The following is a 27176-nucleotide window of genomic DNA, read 5'->3' on the forward strand; positions in this document are numbered from 1 at the left end:
CGGAGGTTGCAGTGAGCCGAGATATAGCGCCACTGCTCTCCAGACTGGGCAACAGAATGAGACCCTGTCTCAAAATAAATTAAATACATAAATAAAATCCTAAACTGTAGGACCAAGATTTGATTCAGAAAAGAGACTTTCTTGTACTAATTTATACACTGTTCATGTCAGATCCAATCTTTCTTTTTATTAGATGAATCTGGAAAAGCAACTGAGAATAATTCAATCAGTCTAAAGGAATAGCAGCTGATGAGATGCAGCCAATAAGCAGTTTCGTATTAGTATTTTTATAAGAAATTAGAAAAACATGATTTTGGGGGAGATCTCATCGTTAACAGCATATATAACATATAAGTTAGAAATGTACTCTGCTAGCTCACAAGATATTTTAAAGCAGGGATTTTAGTGTCATTAAACTTTTATTTATAATAGTTATTTGTAATACAATTTTTTTTTTTTTTTTTTTTACTTTGGAATACCTTTAGATTCACAGGAAAGTTGGATAATACAGGTAGTTACCATATACCCCTAACACAGTTTCCCCTAATGGTAACATATCACCATGATAGTGTTGTGAATTCTTATGTTAGGTTGCCTCCACGCCCATTTTGAATTTACATTGGACTTCCCCACACCAAAATCAAGGCTCAGTCACCCCGGACAAAGTTGCCAGTTCTCTACCTTCTCCCAGTTCTTTTATGTGGTGGATCCAGATATCTGCCTCATACAACTACCTCCTGTTGACCACTTCCCTATGGCACAGCTGCATAGAACCTATTGGCCACACTGACCCTCACACCCCACATAGAATGTGCAGATGTGCCGCAGGACCCACCACTCAGTCACTGTGCCACCTCCTGGAACTCATGCCTGCTTGCTGTAAACCCACCGAATAACTCCCCATGGGAAACCTGTTTGGATAACACCCTGGACCCAATAAAGTGGTAGACCCATGGGTTGCTCTCTTGGTCTCTCTGTCTGCACTCCCTGGGTTCCATGAAGGTGGCCTCCAAGTGTGCCATGTGCCCCGGACCTGTAAGTAATAAACTAGCCCGTGTCTCTCCTAATCACTGTAGGGGTGCTCTGCATCTTAAAGGTCTTAAAGTAAAACAGATACATTTGTGGAAACTAAGATCCCAACATTGGTACATTACTATTAACTCCAAGCTTCATTCGGGCTTCAGTTTTTTCATTAATATCAGCCTAAGTTCTTTTTTTTTTTTTTTTTGAGACAGAGTCTCGCTCTTTCACCCAGGCTGGAGTGCAGTGGCGCGATCTCGGCTCGCTGCAAGCTCCGCCTCCCAGGTTCACGCCATTCTCCTGCCTCAGCCTCTCCGAGTAGCTGGGACTACAGGCGCCCGCCACCACGCCCGGCTGATTTTTTGTATTTTTAGTAGAGATGGGGTTTCACCGTGGTCTCGATCTCCTGACCTCGTGATCCGCCCGCCTCGGCCTCTCAAAGTGCTGGGATTACAAGCGTGAGCCACCGCGCCCGGCAGCCTAAGTTTTTTAAAAATAGCCAAAAAGAAGGATTTAATTTTACAGTGGTAATTTCTGAACAAACAATATTCTTTAGAAACTTCTTGTCTATCAATAACACGTTTAACTATATATTATATCAATATGCCTGAGAAATCAGGCCTTGGTAAAGATTTTTCTTTACTAAGTAATGCATGTGAAATATAATAACTGACAATGATAATACAGTGACCAGGTAACTCAAGAATTATAAGTCATTCAATGAATAACACAGTGTTTTTGAAATGTAAAAAGATAAATATAAATAAGTCATATTAAGACAAAATTTATTTAACTGATAGAAGTAAAATTTGTTATTCTCTCTAGCTGTATAGATAAGACAGGATCTCTATAGTGCATTATTTCAAGACTTACTTAGTAAGAAAACCAGTAAGTTTGATTTTTTTTTTTAAATGCCACTTTTGTTTTAAAACACTTGCTTTGGCCACTAGTTTTCTAGATCTAAGTATTGGCTGTTAATGACATATTTCTAAATTATATACATCAATAATGTGACAATAGCTTCAGGTCAGGAACTACTGTGATTTAGACGTTCGTTCCTTCCAAACCTCATGTTGAAATTTGTTCCATCTTTTTTCTTGTTTTCATAGATACAGGGCCTGGCTCTGTTACCCAGGCTGGAGTGCTGTGATGTGATCATCACTCACTATAGCCTTGAACTCCTGGGCTCAAGCAATCCTGCCACCTAAGCCTCTGGAGTAGCTGGGACTACAGGTGAGCACCGCCAAGCCTGACCTCAAGTTGAAATGTGATCCCCAGTGTTGGAGTGGGGCTTCATGGGTGGTGTTTAGGTTGCAGGGCCAGATCCTTAAGAATAGGTGAATGCCCTCCCTCAGGGGTGAGTGAGTTCTTCCAGAGCTGGTTGTTAGAAACGATCCTGGACCTCCCTCCTTTCTCTCTTGCTTACTCTCCTGCCATGTAATCTCTGCACACTCCAGTTCTCCTTCACCTTCCACCTTGAGTAGAGGCAGCCTGAGGCCCTCACCACATGCAGATGCCCAACCTTGAACTGTCCAACCATTCAGAGTCATTAGCCAAATAAACCTTTTATCTTTGTAAATTACTCAGCCTCAGGTATTCCTTTATAGCAACACAAAACAGACTAAGACAGGAACCTACGCTCCATAGAAGAAGGCCATATGTTATAAGGGTGTTGAGTCTAAGATTTTAGTGTCTACACTTTGTCTTACATTTTCCATTCTTTCCATTTTCACAAGTCCTATGATACAGTCGAAAATCTTTCCTACATACTAGTAAAGCCATAGGAACTTAAAATTATTGAGTGTCAAGCACATATGAAAATCAGACAACGTGCAAAGAAAAATGGGCTGTGTTGCATGAGAAGGAGAAACTAATGTTCGGTTTAGGCATATGAACTGTTCAGAAACATGGTCTGATCAAAGTTATGTCAGCCTTAATAGTAATCTGACAGATAAACAACTAATACTTGAAAGATGGTACTGATATGGACTATTTCACCTGAAGATTGTTGACTTGATAACTTGTTTTTTAAGTTCTGCAAGGTGGTTTAACATCCAAAAATATATAGTCAATCCTGGGTATTCATGGAGGACTGGGACCAGGACCCCTCACATATATGAAAATACACAGAAGCTCAAATCCCTGATATAAAATGGCATAGTATTGACACAGAACCTTTGCACAGCCTCCCATATACTGTAAATAATCTCTAGATTACATATAGTACCTAATACAATGTAAATGCTATATAAATAGTTGTCACACTGTATTTTTATTTGTATTTTTTTATTGTTGTATTGCTTTTTTTTTCAAATATATTTCATTGGAGGTTGGTTGAATCAGCAGATATGGAACACACAAATACAGGAGGACAACTATATCTAAATCTAGATTAATGTAGGTGGTGAGAAAATATTTTATCTCCATCTAAGTAGGTCCTACCAGAGGGGAAACTAGACTCACTCAAAGATTGCTTTGATCAATCCACACACAGTTCAGTGATGGATAGAGCGTCAGTATCTGTTATATGTGTCACCATCCCATGCTAGAGGTGCCAATAGATTATGTAACCTTTCTGAGGAATCACAATATAATAATTGATAATAATATTGATCACATATACATAGACTTGCTTGACACAAGATTGCCACAGACCTTCAATTTGTAAAAAAAAATGCAATGTCTGTGGAAGTACTATAAAGAGAAGCAGAATAAGGCAGATATGCCTGTATAAGACAAAGGGAGAATCTTAAAAGCTGGAAGAGCTTTACAAGGGATCCTCAATAAATCCATACATCTGTGGCCAATGAATTTTTGACAAGAGTGCCAAGTCCATTCAATGATGAAATAATAGTTTCTTTAAGATATGCTGTGAGAGAAATGGATTTCCACATGCAAGACTAAAGTTGGGCTCTACTTCATACCATATGTGAAAAATAATTCACAACCTAAATATAAGAACTGAAGCCATATAGAGGAAAACGTAAGAGTAAATCTTCATGATGTTGTGTTTGGCAATGGGTTCTTAGATAAGACACTAAAAGCCCAGGAAGAAACAACAAAAAAAATAGGTAAATTGGAGTTCATAAAAAATGTGAAACTTTAATATCAAAGGACATTTTCAAGAAAGTGAAAGACAACCTACAGAATGGGAGAAAAATATTTGCAAATCCTATATCTGATAACATCCACAATATATAAAGAACACCTACAACTCGGCTGGGCGCAGTGGCTCACGCCTGTAATCCCAGCACTTTGGAAGGCTGAGGTGGGTGGATCACCTAAGGTCGGGAGTTTGAGACCAGCCTGACCAACATGGAGAAACCCTGTCTCAACTAAAAATACAAAATTAGCCAGGCGTGGTGGCGTATTCCCGTAATCCCAGCTACTCAGGAGGCTGAGGCATGAGAATCACTTGAACCCAGGAGGCGGAGGTTGCAGTGAGCCGAGATCACGCCATTGCACTCCATCCTGGGCAACAAGAGCGAAACTCCGTCTCAAAAAACAAACAAACAAACAAAAAACCAACTCAACAACAAAGAGACAAACAACCCAATTAAATGGTCAACAAAGGACTTGAATAGACATTTCTCTAAGGAAGGTATACAAATGGCCAGTAAGCACATGAAAAGATGCTCAAAGTCATTAGTCCTTAGGGAAATGCAAATCAAAACCACAATGAGATACCACTTCACACTTGCTAGGATGGCTATAATTTAGAGGGAAAAAAAAGAAACATAACAAATGTGCGTGAGAATGAAGAGAAGTTGGAACCTGTGTACATTGCTGGAAAATGTGAAATGGTGTAGATGCTGTGGAAAACAGTTTGGCTGTTCCTCAGAAAGCTAAATATAGAATGACCACAGAATTGTTGTAATACCAACAATTCCACTCCCAGGTGTATAACCAAAATTATTGAACACAGGGACTGAAACAGATACTTGTACACCAATAATCATTGCAATATTATTCACAATAGTCAAACAACAGATGAGTGGATAAACAATGCCTGGTATACACCCCTTTTCTTTCTTTCTTTCTTCCTTTCTTTTCTTTCTTTTTTTTTTTTTTTTTTTTTTTTTTTTTTTTTTTTGAGACAGTCTTGCTCTTGTTGCCCAGGCTTGAGTGCAATGACACGATCTCAGCTCACTGCAACCTCTGCTTCCTGGGTTCAAGCGATTCTCCTGCCTCAGCCTCCCGAGTAGCTGGGATTACAGGTGCCCACTACCACGCCCAGCTAATTTTTGTGTTTTTAGTAGAGACCGGGTTTCCCCACGTTGGCCAGGCGGTATACACATTTTTCTATTATTCGGCCATAAAAAGGAATGAATTTCTGATGCGTGCTACAACATGGATGAAACTCAGCAACAAGGTTTTTGAGGGAAAAAAGCTCAGTGAAAATGTCACATCTTGTAGGATTCCACTTATATGAAATACATGCAATAGACAAATTCATGGAGACAGAAAGTAGATTAGAGGCTACCAGCAGTGGAAGGAGGGGAGAATGGGGATTTATTATCCAATGAGTGCAGTGTTTCTATTCGTTTTTGTTTTTGTTTGAGACAGGGTCTTGCTCTGCTGTCCAGGCTGGAGTGCAGTGGCACGATCTCAGCTCACTGCAGCCTCCGCCTCCTGGGTTCAAGCAATTCTCCTGCCTCAGCCTCCTGAGTAGCTGGGATTACAGGTGTACACCACCTGGCAAATTTTTGTAGCGATGGGGTTTTGCCATGTTGGCCAAGCTGGTCTCAAACTTTTGATCTCAGGTGATCTTCCTGCCTCTGCTTCCCAAAGTGTTGGGATTACAGGCGTGAGCCACGGCGCCCGACCCAAGTGTCTCTATTTGGGATGATGAAAACGTTTTGAAACGGCTCACGCTTGTAATCCCAGCACTTTAGGAGGCCGAGGCGGGCGGATCATGAGGTCAGGAGATTAATACCACGGTGAAACCCCGTCTCTACTAAAAATACAAAAAATTAGCCGGGCGTGGTGGCGGGCGCCTGTAGTCCCAGCTACTCGGAGAGGCTGAGGCAGGAGAATGGCGTGAACCCGGGAGGCGGAGCTTGCCGTGAGCCGAGATTGCGCCACTGCACTCCAGCCTGGGTGAGAGAGCAAGACTCCGTCTCAAAAAAAAAAAAAAAAAAAAGAAAAGAAAACGTTTTGAAAATAAATAATTGTAATGATTGCACAGCACTCTGAAGGTAATTAATGCCACTGAATTGTACACTTAAAATGGTGAAAATATCAAATTTCATGTTATACAGATTTTGCTACCCAAAAAAGAAAACAAAAAATCCAAAAACTTTTATGTTATTATGAAGAAGCTGTTTTCCAAAGGAATAGGGATGCTGGTAGCAGAAGGGAAAGAAATCTTATTAAATAAAAACAAAAGCAATGACCTCTTCAGGAGGTGGCTCAGCTAGTTTAGCCTTATCTTAGCACCATGATGGTTCATTTTATTCAGAAATAGAAACATGGGGCGTTGGGGAGAAAAGGAAATATGTACCTGCCTCCCTGCCCAGAATGCCGACTCCGACTCTTGCATTCCACTAAGGCTGGGGATTAAATGAAAAGTGAGAATCTAGAAACCCCCAGAGATGATGTTTGTCGTTGGAGCTGATTTTATCTCGTTTTAGTACCATGACCTCCTCCTCAAACTCAGGATGCAATTATGGTCACATCTCATTTGTTTGCAGTAATTGCTCAGCCCCAATACCAGATTAGCAGGAACTTCTGTTATTTTCCTTTTGAGGGTGGGTTCCTACTGAACTGTCCTGGAATCTACCACCATTCAGGTTACAAAAGACCCAGGGAACTAGGCCAGTCCAGCTTCCAACCCCAAGCAGGGAGCAACTTGCTCAGTCCACGTTGTGATAGCTCCTCGCTGCCACAAGGTGGTGATGTTGCATCACAGACTCGCATGATGAGCGCGCAGGCGCCAACACTCCCAGGACCTGCTGCTCCATTCCTAAATGAAAGCTGCTCCCAGGATCTGGACTCACAAGACAAGGCAGCCTGTTCCCTGCTGGGGAGCTCAGGGGCAAGAGGGCATCTCAGAGGGAGGGCACATTCTCACCTCTGAAGACAAGGAGAACATCATCAACACATAGACCCATGCCAGCAGTGCACCTTAGGATGGGGAGGGCCACTGTGAGTTAAAGCAAAATGAACGAATGAATGAACCAGTAAGTATCTGAGAGGGAAAGTCCCAACGACCCTCAGGAGGTGCAATCAAGAGTTGCAGTTATTTTCGTTAGGAACGTTCTAAACACAGGGGAAACCTTCCTTCCTTCTGCTCTATTGTTGGAGTGGGGCCATCCCGGGACACCAGAAATCAAGGTATAGAGTTTGGAGAAGGGACTTGGGGAGGTCACAGTGGCAGGTGACTGCCAAATGAGGTGGCAGAAGCCAGCAAGCCCTGGAAAAAGAGACAGTCGGCCCAAACTGTTCACCAGCACCGCCCCCCATAACTCCCCACCGGCTCTGGTTTCAAGACTTTACGTTTTCTAGGTATTTCCTTGGCCTTAAACCATTTTCCTTTAAACGAACTTTTTCTGTGGAGCCATCCGGTTTCCCCCGATGGTGGCATCTCACAAAGGACAGTCCGGTATCCCAACGGCGTGTTGCGTTCCGCGGGACGCAGATTTCCTTCACAGGCACCCCCTGGGTTGCGTTTTTATAGCCACACCCACCCGCCTCCCTATCTCCTGGGCACTACTAATGAGTCCTGCATTTCTCTCCTCTGTTCTTTGGATAAATGAACCATCCGTGCGTGACCTTTGCGGGGGCATCTTGCATAATACCAGTACACCAGCGGCGCCGTCGGTGAGTGACCTTTGGAACTGGTTTCTCTCACCAGCGTAACTCCTCGGGAGATCCGAGCAAGCTGATGAGTGTATCAGTGGCTCATTCTTTCTGTTGCACCACGGACCCTCGTTCTGTAACCAGGATACCTGCCAGGGATAGGGAGCGGGAGACGCAGGGCAGGGGCGTCCCTCCTCTCGGCACAGCCTCCCCGCGCTGGATTTCTGTCAATCCAGTTTCCACCTCCCTGGAAACCGGCAGGGTCCTCCCCAGTCCTGGATCGCGGGGCGAGGCCCCAGGCGGACCTCAGGGGCGGGGAGTAGGCGGAGCTTAGGGGCCGAGGAGCGGTGTGGGTGGGGCGGGACGCAGTGTGGAGGCGGGGCCTGGGCGTGGGCGGGCACGGAGCGAGGCGCCGCACAGCCGGGGTGGGATGTGGGCGGGGCGGGTGAGTGGGCGTGGCCTCGGTGTGGCAGGCGTGCTGGGGAAAGAGGCCTGCAGTCCCGCGGCGCGGGGCAGGTTCTGGGCTGCTTAGGTTGGCGCCGGTCCCTGGTCCCCGGGGGCGCAGTCGCAGCGCTCCCGCCCTCCAGGCGTCTGAGAGTGCGCGGCCCTGTGCGGCTGGAACCTGGCGCAACTCCTAGAGCGGTCCTTGGGGAGACGCGGGTCCCAGCCGTGCGGCTCCTACTGGGGCGTGCGCTGGTCGGAAGGTGAGTGATCCCCGGTCGGGGACCGGGGGACTTGGGGACTTGGGAAGGACAGTTCCCGGACTGGAGGGCCAGAACGCTCTCTGGGATTTCAGCTGGCCGGCCATATGGCCCTGTGGGTCGTCGCGCCCGGGCCAGGGACCATTCTGTACATAGGATCGTGCTTGGCTCTCACGGAACGCGCCCACACGCAGGGCCCCGGTGTCGAATCGTCTGGTGGAATCTGCCCTCAACCCTATGCAGCGGGTGCTGGTATCATAGTCATATTACAAGTAGGAATCAGCGGGCCCAAGGTCAGTCCGTAAAGGGGGTACCGGGGTTTAGGCCCGTGCGCTGCCCCGCGCTGCCCTGAAGGCGCGGCTGAACCACTGGTTTCCGCTGCCTTTGTCAAGGACGTTGTGGCAGTGTGAAAAAAAAAAAAATCAGCTTCTCTAACCTATAATCTCTCTGGGGAAAAAAATCAGCTTTTTTTTTTTTTTTTTTTTTTTTTGAGACGGAATCTCACTCTGTTGCCCAGGCTGGAGTGCAGTGGCACGATTTCGGCTCACTGCAACCTCCGCCTCCCAGGTTCAAGCAATTCTTCTGCCTCAGCCTCCCGAGTACCTGGGATTAGAGGGGCGCGCCACCACGCCTGGCTAATTTTTTGTATTTTTAATAGAGACGGGTTTCATGTTGGTCAGGCTGGTCTCAAACTCCTGACCTCGTGATCCGCCCGCCTGGGCCTCCCAAAGTGCTGGGATTGCAGGCGTGAGCCACTGCTCCCGGCACTCTTTTTCTTTTTTCTTTCTTTTTTTTTTTGTTTTAGAAGAGTCTCACTCTGTCGCCCAGGCTGGAGTGCAGTGGGGCAATCTCAGCTCACTGCAACGTCTGCCTTCCAGGTTCAAGCAATTCTCCCTCTTCAGCCCCCCGAGTAGCTGGGATTACAGGCACCTGCCACCATGCCCGGCTAATTTTTGTATTTTTAGTACAGGCGGGGGTTTCACCATGTTGGCCAGGCTGGTCTTGAACCCATTTTTCTTTCTTTTTTTTTTTTCTTTTTTTTTTTTTTTTGAGATGGAGTTTCGCTCTTGTTGCCCAAGCTGGAGTGCCATGGCACAATCTCAGCTCACTGCAACCTCCGCCTCCCGGGTTCAAGCTATTCTCCTGCTTCAGCCTCCTGAGTAGCTGGGATTACAGGTGCGTGCCACTACGCCCAGCTGATTTTTGGTATTTTTAGTAGAAATGGGGTTTCACCATATTAGCCAGGCTGGTCTCAAACTCCTGACCTCAGGTGATCCGTCTGCCTCGGCCTCCCAGAGTGCTGGGATTACAGGCATGAACAACTGTGCCCGGTCAAAAATCAGCTTCTTTAACCTTTAATCTCTGAAAAAAATAAATCAGTTTAACCTTTAATCTCCGAAGATCACAGCCAAAGAAATACATGAAAAGGAACAATTATTAAATAATATACACTTCTAGCTGTGTGGTTTATAGTTTTGGGAAAAAAATGGAAATGACCTAAGGTCCCACAAATAGGAAAATGGGCACAAAAGTGTATGCAGGCAATGGTTTAGCTGCAGCACGAATACACACTGAATATACTGTGAAATATTGTCTGTTAGAATGCCCAGCAGGGGGACTGTCCACATGGAAAGAGGCACAGGAAATAAAGTGAAAACATTACAAAATAACATCTTAAAATTAAATAATGTACACGTAAAAAATATCAGAGCCCATTTGACCTGGTATATACAGTTTAATAACCATGTGGCTCTTTTTTCCTGTAGGCCTGGGCAGGTGCATAGTTTCTAACAAGGGAGAGAACTGTCACTGCTGTGGATGGGGTGCCAAGGGAAGTGTCTGGGGTGAAGTGAACAGTGACGCACTGCAAGTCAAGAGCCTGGGTTGGAGTCTTTCCCCACTGTTTCAAATAGTATAGAAAATAGAGCTGAGTCACTCAAATAGAGCTGAGTCAGTCACTCAGCTCTTGGACCTCAGATTCTTATTCTTAACTGCTAGGGGGATGGAGACAGAAGTCACAAACTCACATGCCACCAGGCATATGATGTAAACATGTAAACTGGGCCAAGGAATACAAAAGGGAGTGGTGAGCTGAAGAATGGATGCCCTGTCTAGAGGAGTGAAAATGAAGCATTTCATACAAACAACGTGTCTTCGGGCAATCACTTTGGGAATCAAGATAAGGTGTTCCCCCAGTCTGCAGAAACACTGGCAACATTTACAAAGTCAAATCATTTCATGTCACTCTATTTTTTTTTTCTTTTTTGAGACAGAGTCTTGCTCTGTTGCCCAGGCTGGAGTGCAATGGCACAATCTTGACTCACTGCAACCTCCACCTCCCAGGTTCAAGTGATTCTCCTGCCTCAGCCTCCCAAGTAGCTGGGACTACAGGCACGTGCCACCATACCCGGCTAATTTTTGTATTGTTTAGTAGAGAGGGGGTTTTGCCACATTGACCAGGCTGGTTTCAAACTCCTGACCTCAGGTGATCCCCCCACCTCGGCCCCCCAAAATGCTGGGATTACAAGTGTGAGCCACCACAAGTGGCCATCATTCCATATTACTCTCTAGCTTAAGAGGCTCCAAGGGCTTTCTGTCAGGCTTAGAATAAAATGCTCACCCCTACCTTAGGAGGGGTTGGGTCAGACCCCTCCCACCTCCCTGACTGCATCTACCACTACCCAACTCTTTTTTTTTGAACCACAGTTCAGCCCAAAAAGGCTTTCTTTTTTTCTTTTACTTTCTCTTTTTTTCTTGAAACAGAGTCTCACTCTGTCACCCAGTCCAGAGTGGAGCAATCCTCTAATCTCAGCCCCCTGAGTAGCTGGGACTACAGGCATGCACCACCACACCTGGCTAATTTTAAAAAATCTTTGGTAGAGATGGGATCTCACTATGTTGCCCAGGCTGGTCTCAAATTCCTAGGCTCAAGTGATCTCCTGCCTCAGCCTCTCAAAGTGCTGGGCCTCACCGACCAGACTTCTGCTTCCCTGGGATTTCCCAGGCCTCCTTATGCACTGTGACAGCCAAAGTTTGCTTTCTACAAAGTCACCTCCAGGCAGTGACTGTCTACCAGGGCTAATGATGAAGTCACTCTCCTCTCTTTTTCCTTTAAGATAAATCCCTTTTCCGACCCACCATTTTGGCTTACCCTGTAAGTTACAGCCCTACTTCTCACTGCCAAGTGTGGGTGTCACCGCTGGCTCAGGGAGCATGGATCCTGTAAACTTGCCTCATCAGGAGGCTTTAAGGAGTGACCTCCAGGGACTAGACAAGTAACTTGTTCTTCATAATCACTGCCCTCCCAAGAACATCCAGGATTTCAGCCTCAGTGCTAAGACAACCGTGTCTCTCCCTGACATATGCTCACTGCCGATAATTCTAGGAAAAGCAGAGGGCTGTGCAGGTGCCCCTGCCCCTAGGCTAGGAGAGCTGGCAAATGCCTGGAGACCCAAAGGCCTCATCCTCATGGAGGCCAACTCTTCTGTTTTAGTGGTACACAGACTATCTTTTATTGTGATTTATAGTGCAACTTACCTGTTCAAACAATCCTACCTGTATTCATAAACTTTCTTTTTCCTTTCCTTCCTCACTGCCCAGCTTTAGGTTCACCCCTGTAAGTGTTGCTGGTGTCAGAATAGGAACCTCCCTGTGCTTTGAATGGTTGAATGTGACCTCTCCCACATTCTCTGGTGCTGTGATGTGCCTTTAACACAGCGAGGTACTTGGACACAAATCCTGTGCCTGGAGGCCTTATGCAGTTTCAGACTGGCAGTGCATGGCCCTCGCTACAGACTCAGTGCCATTGTAGATGTTTCTGCGTGGAAAATACATAAACACAAATATCTGCTGTTGCCAATCCACCACCGTCTTGCAGCCCCATGAGAGCCCCAGGAATCCAGGTTCCTTTGGTATTTCTGCTCCCCGCCCTTGGTGCATAGCCTCCATCCCCAGGACGACAAGAAGGCTGACTGAGCCCTAGCATCATCCCACAGTCCAGCTGGGAAGACAGCCAGCGACAAAGCCAGAGGGAACTAGCTCCCACACCTCCCAGCCCCAGCTGAGTTAGCTTCTTGAGGGTATTTCTTGGATTGTGACTTCTGCTGTGACTGTGAGGGTATTTCTTGGACTGTGACTTCCCGCCCGTGACTTCTGCTGACACCTCACTGGCCATCTCAACTGCAAGGCAGCCTAGGAAATGTAGTGCTTACCAGGACGTGTGGATTCCTGGAATCAATTCAGGGTCTGTCCTTAAGGAACCAGAGTGGCGATATTCAGTCACCAAAGATGCAGGTGCCCAGCTGTCCAGTGAAGTCAAGCGAATGGGGAAGGATTTGAAGTCACCTTTGGGTGTTTGGAGTGATCAGAGCTGCCTGCCTCCTCTTGGAGGGTGACAGTGCCCCACTCTGTTAAGTCCCATGCCTGCCCCCAACTCAGCTTCAGCCACAATGATGTAGCCTCTTTTCCTTTCCATCCACAGGGCACCTGGCCTAGGTGGAGCCCACTCCTCAGCACCCACCTCACTTCTTGCAGTATTCTGCAGACCCCAGCCCTGTGCCTGTGCTCCTGGACAGCTGGAGATAAGGAGTGGGCCCTGGAAGATGCTCGTTCAGGCCCTGCTCAAGATTCCAGTCCTGGTGGGGATAAGCACCACTTTTGTGTGTTTCTGTGCTTTTTGTTTTGCCATAAAGACACACTGATAGGTTCACATTGTCGTTTGGACACAACATGCGCGATGCGTGTCTTCACACTAAGCCCTAGTCACACTCTCTGCATTGTTTTTTTATCCCAGTTTTTCCTACTGTGGTACAGAACATCTCACATAAAATTGGCCATTTTAACCACTTTTTTTGTTTGTTTTTTGTTTCTTTGGACAGAATCTTGCTCTGTCTCAGCCTCCCGAGTAGCTGGGATTACAGGTGCACACCACCATGCCCGGCTAATTTTTGTATTTTTAGTAGAGATGGGGTTTTGCCATGTTGGCCAGGCTGGTCTCGAACTCCTGACCTCAGGTAATCCACCTGCCTCAGCCTCCCGAAGTGCTGGGATTACAGGTGTGAGCCACGGTGCCTGACCTCATTTTAGCCACTCTTAAGGGTAGAGGTTTCTGGCTGTTTTCATGCATGTACTGATAAGACACTTGGGTTGCTTCCTTGTTTTAGCTGTTCTGGAAAATGCTGCTTTGAACATGGGTGGGCAAGTGGTTTTCAAGACCCTGCTTTCAGTTTTTTGGGTTCAGAGTAACAAATGGAATTGCTGAGTCATATGTTAATTCTCATTTACTAATTGTAATTTTTGGGGGCACAGCACCTCTACAGCAGCGGCAGCACTCGACCTTTCCCCAGCGGTGCACAGGGTTCCAACTTCTCCACATCCTCACCTACGTGTGTGATTTGGTTTTTTTGGTGGTAGTAGCCATTCTAATGGGTGTGATATGGGATCTCATTGTGGTTTTGATTTGCATTTCCCTGAGGATTAGTGATGCTAAGCATCTTTTCATGGCTTACTGACCATTCATACATCTTTGGAGAAAAGCCTGTGCAAGCCCTCTGCCCATTTTTGCATTGAGTTGTTTGCTTTTTTGTTGTTAAGTTTTATCTGAGCTGTTTTGTTACGGTAGAGAGAGGGGGTTTGTTGGTGTCTCCTTGTCTCTCCCAGAAGGAAGCCAGAATTTCAGAGGTTGCCAGGAGGGGGTGAGGCCAAAGGCTCCCCTGGGGAGAACTCACATTTTTCCAGAGCCCCATTGTGTGCCAGGCACTGCACATAGCAACTGTCTCTCTCTCACTCTTCTGGGCCATGCTGTGACTTTGCTGATGAGGAAGTTGAGGCACAGAGGGGTGGAGGGATGTGCTGCGGGGCCCACAGCTACAATGGGCTGAGCTGGAAATTGCACCAAGTCTGTCTGACGTGGGGGTCTCCTCTGGCCTCTGCGGCATCCCTGGAGAATCTCTGAGACTTCTGGTTGGAGCCTGGGTCTAAGCCAACTCCCATTGTTTTCAAGTGAGGGGAAGGGCCGACAATTGCCAGTGCTGGCCCACCAGTGTCTGGCACCAGCCGAGGAGTGCAGGCACCCATTGGTGGTGTGGCGGTTCACTGATCCCCCAGCCTTCTGCTCGATCTGACAGGGAAAACTGGGGAAGGCAGGAAGGCCAAGGAGGCTCAACTCCTGCTTCCTACCGTGGCTCATTTCCTGAGTCCTTTGCTGTATGACTGCCTGGATGGAAGGTTCTGAGTCCTCTCAAAAAAGGAAAAAAGTATGGGTTTTGACATCCTGCGTAGCTTGTCCTCTGAGGCCTAAATCTCCAGAAGATTCCTGGCCTCTCTTGAGAGGTCTTTCTCTGATGTGTTTGCGTGTCTGTCAGGAAGCAGCAGTGACTCCTAGATGTGGTACAGCCGACCTCACCTGTGCCTCTCCCCACCTCCCCTGGGTTCATTTTGTCTTCCAGATTGCTGGACTCGCTGAAGAGAGACTGCGCCTGAAAGCCCCAGCCACCCACCAAATCAGAGAGAAGAAATCCAGCTTCTTATGCCATGGCAGGTAATGATTCACTATTGTGGAGTAAGACTTTTTTTTTTTTTTTTTTTTTTTTGAGATGGGATTTTGTTGTATTGCCCAGGCTGGTCTCAAACTCCTGAGCTCAAGTGACCCTCCCACATTGACCTTCCAGGTAGGAGTTAGACTCTTAATCAGAAATTGAATACATTGTTGTAAAAAATCCAAGCCACACGAAGTGTATAAACTATCTGGAATTATTTTGTTTTCTATTTTCTCACTTGTTTTATTGTTCCTTTCGACTCCCTCCAGAATGTAAGTTCATCAAAAGTGGGGCCCTGCCTATCCTGTCTTTGCTGTGCCTCTAGGCCCTGCAATTCTCCCTGGGCCATAGCAGGGGCTCAAGTGAATGAACCCCAGGAGGCACCTTGGGTAAAAATTCAGTACGATTCTATCTTTACTTTTGCAACTGCTTATCATGCATGTATACATGAACATGCAATCTTGCAACTTTTTTATTTCACCTAACGATATAACATGGAGAGCCTTTCATGTTAGAACACACAGATTCACCGTATTCTGTACATTATAGTGTAGATTAGGATTTTCGACCTTGGCACTACTGACATTTTGGGCCAGATAATCCTATGTTTTGGGGGTTATCCTGTGCACCGTGTTTAGCACCATCCCTGGCCTCTGCCCACCAGATGCCAGTAGCACTCCTCCCCCACTAGCTGTGCCAAACCAAAATGTCTCCAGGCGTTGAGAAATGTCCCCTGGCAGGCACAACACTGCCCCAGTTGAGAACCACTGGTGTAGGTATTTCATTTACATCTATTCTCCTGTTAAGCCCCTAAATATAGTCCCTTTATTGAAATAAGTCTGAGAAAGCAAAATTAAAATGTTAACCATTAATCTAACTTATGGAATTCAACCTTTGTAGTCAGCTCAATGCCCTGAAACCCGTTGCTTCAAACTGATATGTGTATTTTCTCCTTAGAGTCTCATTATGAAAAATTTAAATCAAGAGTTTAACATCTTCTTAAAGGTTACCAGGGTAAATTTAATTAAACAAATCACCAGGCTGCCTCCCAGAGGAAGTCAGTATATAATCCTGGAGACTCTTTCCAAGAGGAAAATACTGCTCCAGAAGCCCCTGCTGTGAACGATACACCCAGTGCCGGGAAGGCCTGACTCTTCCTAGAGTCCTCTTTGTTATCAGCATCACCACTGAAAGATGGGCTCCATGTGGTCCTGCCTTCCCACGACACCAGCGGGTCTGATTCCTCATGTTTTGTTTAAGTGTCAGATTTTGATGGACCGGGGGAGATGGAAGCAGAACTGTGCCACACTGAAAGGTGCCTGTAGCTGATATCTGCAAATGTTGGGTTAGCATGGAAGATTAATTCCAGCAGTTCTTTATTTTGGTGTTAGGGAGCTGGTCTAAACCTTCTTATGGAGGATAACCAAATTAAGTTGGTCTTTTAAGAGATTTAGTGGTGGTATTTTTGAGGAGATATAATTTGACCCATTGTATTGTCATGTTGAGCTATGAATAACTGGATTTTTAAGATGTCCATGACTTTAAAACTGCCACCTATTAGAAAGTTTGGTATTTCTGGGGCCAGGTGTGGTGGCTCATGCCTGTAATCCCAGCACTTTGGGAGGCCGAGGCAGGCAGATCACCTGAGGTCAGGAGTTCGAGACCAGCCTGACCAACATGGAAAAACCCTGTCTTTACTAAAAATACAAAAAATTATCCAGGCATGGTGACTCATGCCTGTAATCCCAGCTACTCAGGAGGCTGAGGTAGGAGAATTTCTTGAACCTGGGAGGCAGAGGTTGCAGTGAGCTGAGATCGTGCCATTGCACTCCAGCCTGGGCAACAAGAGCGAAACTCTGTTTCAAAAAAAAAAAGAAAAGAAAAAGTTTGGTGTTTCTGGCCAAGTGCGGTGGCTCATGCCTGTAATCCCAGCACTTTGGGAGGCCAAGGCGGCTGGATCACTTGAGGCCAGGAGTTCAAGACCAGCCTGGCCAACATGGCAAAACCCCATCTGTACTAAAAATACAAAAAATTAGCTGGGTGTAGTGGCACACACCTGTAGTCCCTGCTACTCAGGAGACTGAGGCATGGGAATTGCTTGAACCTGGGAGGCGGAGGTTGCAGTGAGCTGAGATCATGCCACTGCATTCCAGCCTGGGTGATAGAGTGAGACTGTCTTAAAAAAATTAAAAAAAAAGGAGAGAGAGGAAGAAAAGAAAATTTGATATTTCTTAGCTTCAATTACTATGATGCACCTAAACATTCAATTTTCATCTTAGTCTTTATTGAATTTAACAGAGAGAGGTTGTTCTTCAAGAGGAACTGTTTCTTATCCTGATTTAGGTAAGAAAGTACTCATTGTCTATGCACACGAGGAACCCAGGTCTTTCAACGGATCCTTGAAGAATGTGGCTGTAGATGAACTGAGCAGGCAGGGCTGCACCGTCACGGTGTCTGATTTGTACGCCATGAACTTTGAGCCGAGGGCCACAAGGAAGGATATCACTGGTGAGTCATGGGATAAATGCTGTATTTGTAAAAACCATTTTTATGTTTTTTACTTTAAAAAATGTTGACTTCCAGCTACAAAATGGCATTATAGAAGCAAGCTAGCTTCACTTTCCAAAAACAGATAGCACTGAGATTATCACCAGCAATATCCCAGAAGTCAAATATGAAGATGAAATAGTTCCCAAGACCACACATAAGTGAAAAAACTCCAAGCAGATGGTAAGAGATTGGACTATCATACCCACGACACCCCTCCTCACAAACTACCCAGCACCAACTGTGTGGGAAATTTCCTCCCAAGTCAGAGGTTCTACACTGGAAAAAGAGATCAAGGTGGACAATCAGCTTCTCAATTTTCTGGGGTTCCCAGAAACAGGCAGGAAGGAGACCTGTTCCTGCCTCAACCCACGGGAAGCATCAGGAGTGCCTAAATGGAGAAATATCCCTGACAACAGCCAGAGACAAAGGAGGGAGATGGGAGTATTGTCCCCAGCCCTGGAAACTCTGATCTGTAAATTAGCCAAAGGAGATACCAAACCAGAGTGGCTGTTCAGCAGCACCACACTGTAGGAGGTACATTCAGCAGGTTTCCTGGGCATGAGCGGCTAGCCAGCCTTCCCACACTACCATGCTATCCCCTTTGGAACCTCTCATATTCAGGACGGGCATCACTTTGAACAGTTACTAGAGCTGAGGCAAACCTGGGCATAAACCACCATCTAGTGCCAAAAAGGAGGTGGTGACTTAGTAGAGGGAAAAAAAAAGAAATTTAGTAAGAAAGTTGCAAAGACTTTCTAAGCAAATATATGTAATAAAAATGAAAACAAGTCAGACATAGAAGACTGAAATAAATAGATGTCATCCACAAGAAACAGCAATAAACAGGGAACCATGACCTCTCCACACAGACAAAGCAAGGAACCAGTGACTGAACCTAATGAGATGACGCTGTTTGGGCTCTCTGAGCAAGAATTCAGGGCTCTGTGACCAAGAATTCAAAATGGCACCTTTAAGGAAATGCAGTAATCCTCAAGATGACACAGAAAAGCAATTCAGAAATTTATCAGCTAAATTTAACAAAGAGATTGAAATAATTTTTAAAAAATCAAACAAATCTTGGAACTGGAAATACGTGTGCTGAAAAATTCGTTAGAGGCTCCCAACAGCAGAATGGTTGAAGCAGAAGAAAAAATCAGTGAGCTCAAAGACAGGTGATTTGAAAATACACAGAGAAGAAAAAAGAAAAAGGTATGGAGATTTCCTATAAAATATAGAAAATTACCTCAAAAGACCAAATCCAAGAATGATTGGTGCTTAAGAGGGAGCTGAGCAAGAGCAAGGCATAGCAAGCTTATTCAAAGAAATAATAACAGAAAATTTTCCAAAACTTGAGAAAGAGATAAATATCCTGGTAGAGGAAGGTCATAGAATAAACAGATTTGACTCAAATAGGACTGCCCCAAGGCATATAATTATTAAACTCTCAAAGGTCAAGAACAAAAAGAGGATCCTAAAAGCAAATAACATGTAATGGAGCTCCAGTTCATCTGGCAACAGACTTCTCAACAGAAAACATATAGGCCAGGAGGGAGTGGGACATTTGCAAAGTGCTGAAAGAACAAAACTGTCAACCAAGAATACTGTACCCAGCAAATCTAGCCTTCAACTCTGAAAGAGAAAGTCTTTCCCAAACAAAGAAAAGCTGAGAGAATGCACCACCACCAGACCCACCTTATAAGAAATGCTAAAGGGAATTCAATAAGGAAGAAAAGCACTAATGTGCAAAAAGAAAACATTTGAAGATGTAAAAACCCACTGGTAAAAGTAAGTACACAGAACACTCTTAATACTATAATTGTGTACAATCCACTCATTACTAGTATTAAGTCTAACAGACAAATCTATCAAAAACAATAATCACTACAGTGATCTGCTAAGAGCTAGAGATAAGCAATATAAAATATGTAAATCAAGACACAGATACTCAAAAATGTGGAGGTGAGCATGAAATTAAAGTGTAAAGTTTATTTTTTTAGACCTCTTTGGCATTGAACAAGACATCCAGCCTCTCTTGGGTGTCAGTTTGCTCTCTGGTAAATTGGGAAATACACCAGTTTCACCAGTTAGGAAGAAAGGTGATGTGTGTAGAGCACAGCACCTGCTAGGTAGGAAGTGCACAATCAGCGGCCCTCCCAGACTGCTTCTCTTTCCCTACCTTGGACCCAGGGTGCAGCTTCTGGTCAGGTTGCAGCAAATGTCTTTGACTTGCTCTTAGGAGTCCAGTATACACAGTGCTACCGGGATGGTTGGAATGGGCTGCGGATGCCCACCTAGGAGTGAGAATATTTGGCCTCTTCCCCCACAGGTGCTCTTTCTAATCCTGAGGTCTTCAATTATGGAGTGGAAACCTACGAAGCCTACAAGCAAAGGTCTCTGGCTGGTGACATCACTGATGAGCAGAAAAAGGTTCGGGAGGCTGACCTAGTGATATTTCAGGTTTGTTTTTCTCTAATTAATATGTTGAATCAGATTCATCTTATGTACAAACTCTTTCTGAATATTGAGTTTTGTGCTGCTTCTGGAAGTGGCATCAATGTTTTTAGCACAGTTGCACACTTACTGAGCAAATGCTGTAACCTGGCTACAACACCTAGTTACAAGACTTCACCTAGTTACAACACTACTTTAAACACTTTACTTAGATGTAACACTACTTTAAACACTTTACCTAATTGGGTAAAGATATCCACGTAGCCAATATCACTCACTCCAAATCCCGACTGCCATGTAAATAGGAATGAAGGATCTTTCCACTAGCGCAATGGTCCAAGAATCATCTGAAACCTGCCAGTCTTGTTGCTTCCCTTCTCTTCCCGTTCCTGCCCTGAGACATTCTGGGGCTGCTTGAGAACCACATTTCTCTGCATAAATGTTTATCAGGGTAAATCAGGCCAAATGCATCTCCTTAAATATCCTGATCATTAAGAGGAAAATCTCTGGTTTCTACCCTCTCAGTGGTTGCTTCACCCTCAACCCAGCCACCTTCCTGTATTTGTTCACAAGGAGGTGATGCCACTGCAGAGTGAACTGGCCCTGCAAAATGGCCTCCAGGAGTGCTGACTCATCAGGCCACTTCCCGCCACTGCAAGGAAGATGTGCAGGCATGGCTGTGACTGTGTAAACCTGGCAGCAGAGTACACACATGAGCTCTGAGGGAATTGTTGGGTTGACAGAAATTCCTGTCCAACTAGAAAGAAAGGGGAATCTATTATAAGGGCTCTGGTCACTTGGGCCTCCTGGATCACAAGGACAGAGCTGTGTAGCTGCTCTCGTCCTCGGATTCCCATCTGCTCCTTTCTGCCTCTTGGCTCGGTTCTCTCTCACTGCATCCCAGGGACTGGATCCCCTAGATCCAGAAGTTCCAAGCAAGGGATCTGATTGGTTCAGATCATTTCTGTTTTCCAACCCTGCTTGAGGACGGGGAGTGGGTGGGAGAACGAGAGCACTGTTCGCATGAGCCCACCACGTGAGTGCAAGGCAGGGGATGAGGAGCATGTGACCACTTTCCAGACAAAACCACCTGTCCAGAATGATGAGGTTCCCAAGCCTTCATAACAGCAACCTGCATGTGCGGGAAGAGGGCTGCCTCATCCCTGCCCAGGCTTGCCTCTGCGCACCCCTTCCTGACACCAGCCCTTTCTTTACTCAGTGACCTTGAGCTGCTAATCTGACCGAAGTGCAGGACGTCCTTTGTCCTAATTCCAGGTGGTTGGACTCACAGTCCTCAGGCCTAGGTGACCATGCAGTTTACCATCTATGCCTTAATACCATGCCAGTACGACGGGCCTGCATCCTGGGGCACGTGGTCCCAGCAGAACCACGCTGAGCTCTCTGCTCTGCTTCTCCTGTCCCCCTCGGGTCGGCCGGCCACGTGGAGCCCGCTTTCCTCCTCGCACCCACTCCACTCCCATAACCCGGTGGCTGGGTAGGCTATAATGGCCTTTCTATAATGGCCTTTCTTTTGTTTCACTTCATTTCACTCCATTTCCCTGCCTTCCCTTTTTTTCTGATAGTTTGTCCAGAGGGTCTGCATTATAAGTTATTTTTTTATTCAACATTAATAAAAATTTCATTCATCACTACTACACTACTAATATCAGAGCCCACCACTCACTGAGCATTGATTCTGTTTTGGGCACTGTGGTGTGTCCTCAAATCCTCACCAGGATGCTGTGAGCTGTGAACTATTAGTAGCCCTATTTGATGAATCAGGAAAAAGGAGGCACAGAGAGGTCAAGTAACTTGCCAGTGTCACACAGCAGCAGGTTGTGGAGCTTGGGTTTCAATGCCAAGTCCTGAGTTTGTTTTATATTGAAAGCACATGAGACATTGGCTTCCACCTTTGGTAACAGATGATTGCCTATGTTTATTTCCCTTCCCAGGCAGTAACACTGGATGTAATGTTAAGTCATCTATGGGATAGGGAGATCTTCATGCTGGTCTAAGGAATACAAACATATGACTTTAGTTGGTGTCAAAACCCATAGCTGCTCAGCACCTAACTCAGTCTGACTTCCAGATGCTAACAACACACCCCAGGCAGGGGAAGGCGCATGCTTTTCCACACCCTTCCTTTTGACTGGCTTGGTCACAGACTGCTGCTCCAAAGCTAGTGTCATGCACAGCTCCTCGTCCCCTCCCTGCCTGCCCGGGGCCAGCATCAGGGGCTGTCATCACTGGGGGATGCAGAGCTACCTGTAACAGCAACAAGGACCATTGTCAACTCCGTCCCCATCTGACACCCACACTGCACCTTTCAGAGCTGATCATAAGGGTTACCCTCACCTGCGCAGCTGCCAGGGAAGAGGAGGGCTGTGGGCTTCATTCCAAATCGCCAGATAGACTAAACTGGGAAACCTGAGGCGAGCCGCAGCCTCAGTTTCTCTTTGGTGTTGCCGCCCACAGTTCCCGCTGTACTGGTTCAGCGTGCCGGCCATCCTGAAGGGCTGGATGGATAGGGTGCTGTGCCAGGGCTTTGCCTTTGACATCCCAGGATTCTACGATTCCGGTTTGCTCCAGGTATGTGCTCTTGGATAAGGATCACTATGGATAGTTGGAGTGAGGGGACAGAGGATGCATCTTCTATCAAGTTGTATTTCTAGTTTGCTTCCCTTTCTTAGCAAATATTGATTGAGCACCCGCTATGTACAAAACACCATGCGCTGCACATGGGTGGACACAGCATCATGTCTGAAATCACGGAGCATTTGTCTAGTGGGGCTGCAGACACATCCACAGCATACTACACACATGGCAAACAAGGGAGTGGGCCAGGTGTCAGGTGACAGGGGACCTGGGCAACCTTATGTGGGCAACCCGGCGGCTGGCTCTGGCTCCAGAGAGAGTATCTCCTTAGTGCAGAGTCCAGCCCTGGCCTGGCACAAGTTCACCCCCTTGAGCATCATGTGCCTGCTGTGAGACAAGATCATGTGACACCCACATGGCAGGATGAGGAGGGCATGGAACCTGGTAGATGTGCAACACGTGGTAGCTATGAATTCTTACTAAAACAGTGATTTTTAAGGCCGGGTGCAGTGGCTCATGCCTGTAATCCCAGCAATTTGGGAGGCCGAGGAGGGTGGATCACTTGAGGCCAAGAGTTCAAGACCAGCCTGGCCAACATGGTGAAATCCTGTCTCTACTAAAAATACAAAAATTAGCCGGGCATGGTGTAGTCCCAGCTACTTGGGAAGCCGAGGCAGGAGACTTGCTTGCACCTGGGAGGTGGAGGTTGCAGTGAGCCAAAATCGCACCATTGCACTCCGGCCTGGGCGATGAAGTGAGACTCTGTCTCAAAAAAAAAGAAAGAAAAAAGTAAAAAAAAAAAAGGAATGATTTTAAAATTCTAAAAGCTTCAGAAAATAAATGCATGTAAGGGAAACATACTGAGTAACCAAGATGTGTCTTGGACCATGAATGGTGCTACCACTTACTGAGCGGCCCTGTGTGCTGGGAACCTTGTCCTATGGTCAGTGCCTCGGCCGTATCCATCACACATGGCGTCATGGAAACCAAGTTTCCACCAGCAACCTGGGCATGTTAGAGCTTCTGTGTCCACTTGGTCCATTCACTTGGACTGTCTCCTCCTCTTGGGATGTTGTTGTCACCTATGGATGGGAGTGTTGCATTTGTCCATCCCTGGAGGGTATCCACACGCATGTTCCCTGCTGGCTGTGCTGAGCCCGTGTGCTGAGCCCGTGTGCTGGAGGCTCGGCAACATTTTTGTCCTCTTCTGGAGTCCACACAAATGCATCTGCTTTCTCCCTTGCAGGGTAAACTAGCGCTCCTTTCCGTAACCACGGGAGGCACGGCCGAGATGCACACGAAGACAGGAGTCAATGGAGATTTTCGATACTTCCTGTGGCCACTCCAGGTAGACCAGCTGCAGGTGGCTCGCTTGCTTGTTGGCACACGCACACACAGACACACACATGCACACATGCATACACACACACATGCACACACATACATGCCCTCAGCTACCCGAGGGGTGAGATGAGATGGGATGGAAGCGTGATGCCCCACACCATTTTGACTCCCCTGGATACAAGAAAATTATAACATTTTGCGCCTTTTAAATGCTTCGCTTGACAGATTTGAAAAGCTTGACCAATAGGGAAAACATGCCCTAATTATAGCTTTTGATATGGTTTGGGCGGAAGCTAAGCCAAACCTGCGTAGCCTGGTCAGCAGAGTGGCCCCAAGGTGGCCCTGCGTGTGTTGTGATCCGTGCATGTGAAGGCCACCCACATGACTCTGGCAGTGCTTGGTGAGGGCAGCACTGCCCTTGGACCCTGGCAGGTGGCACCCCGGGCCCTGCATTCTGATGGCCGCATGCTGGTCTCTGCTGGCCATGCCAACCCCCACACGGACAGGAGGCCTATGGAGCCAGCCCACACCCATCTCCCAGTATGCAGACCCCTCCCAGGCCTGCTCCTCCAGGGAACCCCTTAGTGCCTGCGTGAGTGTCCCTGGGGCCTGAAAGGTGACCGAGTAATGGCCACCTGCCAAAGGGAAGGTGGTGGGCAGAGCATTCCAACATGCTGGGGTGTCCCAGGAAGGAACCCCTGGTGAGGGGTGGCAGAGGGAGGGAGTGGGGAGCAGACTCCATGTCAGGGGCTCCAGGGAACCCAGAAACCTAAGGGTCAACTGTTCTTCCAGATTGTTTAAGGGAGGTTTGTCGAGACAGGAGGAGAGCTCGTTCTTGAGGGGTAAGGAGTTTGCTGGGCAAATGCACACGTCACCCCTTTTCTGTGAACTCTCTCTAGGTGCATGTGCCTTGCCCATGTCCTATTGGGTTGTTGGTATTTTTTAATTTTCTATTTGTCAGCACTCTTCATATATCAGAGAAATTAATCCTATTACGTCCTTTCAAAACACAAAGATTTTTCCTCCTACAGGCAGTGCACATTGGCTAAGTTCATTCCTTGCTTTTGTTGTTGTTTGCTATTATAAATAGGATTTTGTCTTCAATTATATCTTCTAAAAGTTCTTTGGATTGGTGAAAGCTATTGATTGCTGAATATTGGTTTTTTACCCCGACCATTTGCTGTTTTCTCCTCCTAATCATAATTTTTTCTTAGTTGGTTTCCAGTAATAAATTCATGTTGTCTGAGGCTGGGTGCAGTGGTTCATGCCTGTAATCCCAGCACTCTGGGAGGCCGAGGTGGTAAATCACCGAAGTTCAGGAGTTCAAGACCAGCCTGGCCAACATGGCGAAACCCCATCTCTACTAAAAATACAAAAATTAGCCAAGTGTGGTGGCGGGCACCTGTAATTCCAGCTACTTGGGAGGCTGAGGCAGCAGAATCGCTTGAACCTGAGAGATGGAGGTTGCAGTGAGCCAGGATTGCACCACTGCACTCTAGCCTGGGCAACAGAGTGAGAAACCACCTCAAAAACAAACAAACAAGTAAATAAAATCATGTTGCCCGAGGAAAAAAATGTGGAAAGTGGTGTGTGGGCCTCTTACTCCCCACCTGACAGGGCAGGCCTGGGTGTGGGTGTAGGTTTTAAAGGAAGTAATGCAGAGGGTTGAGTGTGATATTTTTAGAAAAAAAGTGGTCCTCTTTGAAAGGAGAAAGTATGTGACTCCAGTTACTGATAGTCTACTGAAGGAAATAATAATTTACAAGCCTGACCTTGCTTCTTCACAGGCCAACTGGTCTCTTATGTGTCATTAGCCAAGTTCAATTCTTCTTGCTTTTAAAAAAATATTTTTTTTCAGTTTGCAGAAGTACATATTATGGCAAAAAAAATGGGACAATATGAAATAAAAAAGAGAAAGTCCCTTTAATCCCCCCCACCTCAGAAAGAATCACTTTAAATAGTTTGATTTATTTTCTTAGGGCCTATGTATTTTCTCACATACATAATTTTTATTATAGGTTTATTACATTTACTGCTTTTTTACATAAATGGTATATCATAAATACTGCTTAAAATTTGTTGTTGTTTTCATTTAACAGATATCTTGAACAAACTTCCATGGTACACACTATAGCTAAAATAACCTCATTCTGGAATAATCTATAGTGTGAATATACCATAATTTGCCCAATCAAGCAGAACTATAATGTTTGGTGTCTGAATCAGTTGCAAAGATTGTAGGTTAATTGCAGTTATAAAAATAGAGCTTGGAAATTGCAGCTGCCCCAAGTTCTCACCACTCTTGCGTCCTAAAGCCATAGGGAAGTTTGGCTTTCAGTTGCCTGAAACATTAAGGTTGTTTCATGATTTTTTGAAGGTTTGTTTCACATCATTTCCCCCCTTAAATCATTTAACCGAATGGTATGTAACAGGTGTAGTTTCTAATGAGTTCTCTTCTTCCCCTGTGGCTTTAGCATGGCACATTACACTTCTGTGGATTTAAAGTCCTTGCCCCTCAGATCAGCTTTGCTCCTGAAATTGCATCCGAAGAAGAAAGAAAGGGGATGGTGGCTGCGTGGTCCCAGAGGCTGAAGACCATCTGGAAGGAAGAACCCATCCCCTGCACGGCCCACTGGCACTTCGGGCAATAACTCTGTGGCACGTGGGCATCACGTGAGCAGCACACTAGGAGACCCAGGCGCAGGCAAAGAGAAGATGGTTCTGTCATGAAATAAAATTACAACCTAGCTACCTGGGATACTTCTTTCTTTCTGTTTTTTGTTTGTTTTTAATTTTAGCTTTAAGGAGCACATGGGCAGTACTGTTTCAGGGGAATATTGTGTGGCGCTGGGGTTTGGGCTTCTATTGATCCCATCACCCAAATAGTGAGCATAGTTCCCAATAGATGGTTTTCAACACTCCCTTTCTTCCCTTCCTTCCCGCTTTTGGATTCCCAGTGTCTTTTGATCCCATCTTTTCACCCCTGTGTACCCAACGTTTAGTTCCCACTTATAAGTTAGAACATGGGGAATTTGGTTTTGTTTCTGTGTTGATTCACTTAGGATAATGACCTCCAGCTGCATCCACGTTACTGCAAGGGACAGGATTTCGTGGTTTTTTTATGGCTGCGTAGTATTCCATGGTGTCTGTGTACGACACTTTCTTTATCCAGTCCACT

At 46.0% G+C, this 27176-nt stretch overlaps 1 protein-coding gene across 6 annotated transcripts; it reads left to right on the forward strand.

The window, feature by feature from the left end:
* The first annotated feature begins 5921 nt into the window (after positions 1-5921).
* Positions 5922-26756, forward strand: NQO2 (N-ribosyldihydronicotinamide:quinone reductase 2). 6 transcript variants are annotated; one of them, XM_030817238.1, is made up of 9 exons: positions 8280-8525; positions 12123-12243; positions 13003-13159; positions 14969-15060; positions 17402-17566; positions 19935-20065; positions 22535-22648; positions 23901-24002; positions 26473-26756. In XM_030817238.1, the coding sequence occupies exons 4-9, from the start codon at positions 15054-15056 to the stop codon at positions 26647-26649; spliced, it is 696 nt and encodes a 231-aa protein (XP_030673098.1). In that variant the 5' UTR covers positions 8280-8525; positions 12123-12243; positions 13003-13159; positions 14969-15053; the 3' UTR covers positions 26650-26756. The 6 variants fall into 6 exon arrangements, with proteins under 6 accessions (XP_030673100.1, XP_012364653.1, XP_003272246.1 ...); XM_030817239.1 differs by lacking the exon at positions 13003-13159; XM_030817240.1 differs by lacking the exons at positions 8280-8525; positions 12123-12243; positions 13003-13159 and adding an exon at positions 5922-5940.
* The last annotated feature ends 420 nt before the right edge of the window (positions 26757-27176 follow it).

The sequence above is a fragment of the Nomascus leucogenys genome, chromosome 8 (genome assembly GCF_006542625.1).
Source record: "Nomascus leucogenys isolate Asia chromosome 8, Asia_NLE_v1, whole genome shotgun sequence".
Classification (NCBI taxonomy): Eukaryota; Metazoa; Chordata; class Mammalia; order Primates; family Hylobatidae; genus Nomascus; species Nomascus leucogenys.

Coding starts and splice junctions, on each gene's coding strand:
- NQO2 (XM_030817240.1), top strand. Junction 20,066..22,534: donor CTGACCTAGTGATATTTCAG/GTTTGTTTTTCT, acceptor TGCCGCCCACAG/TTCCCGCTGTACTGGTTCAG. Junction 24,003..26,472: donor ACTTCCTGTGGCCACTCCAG/GTAGACCAGCTG, acceptor CTGTGGCTTTAG/CATGGCACATTACACTTCTG.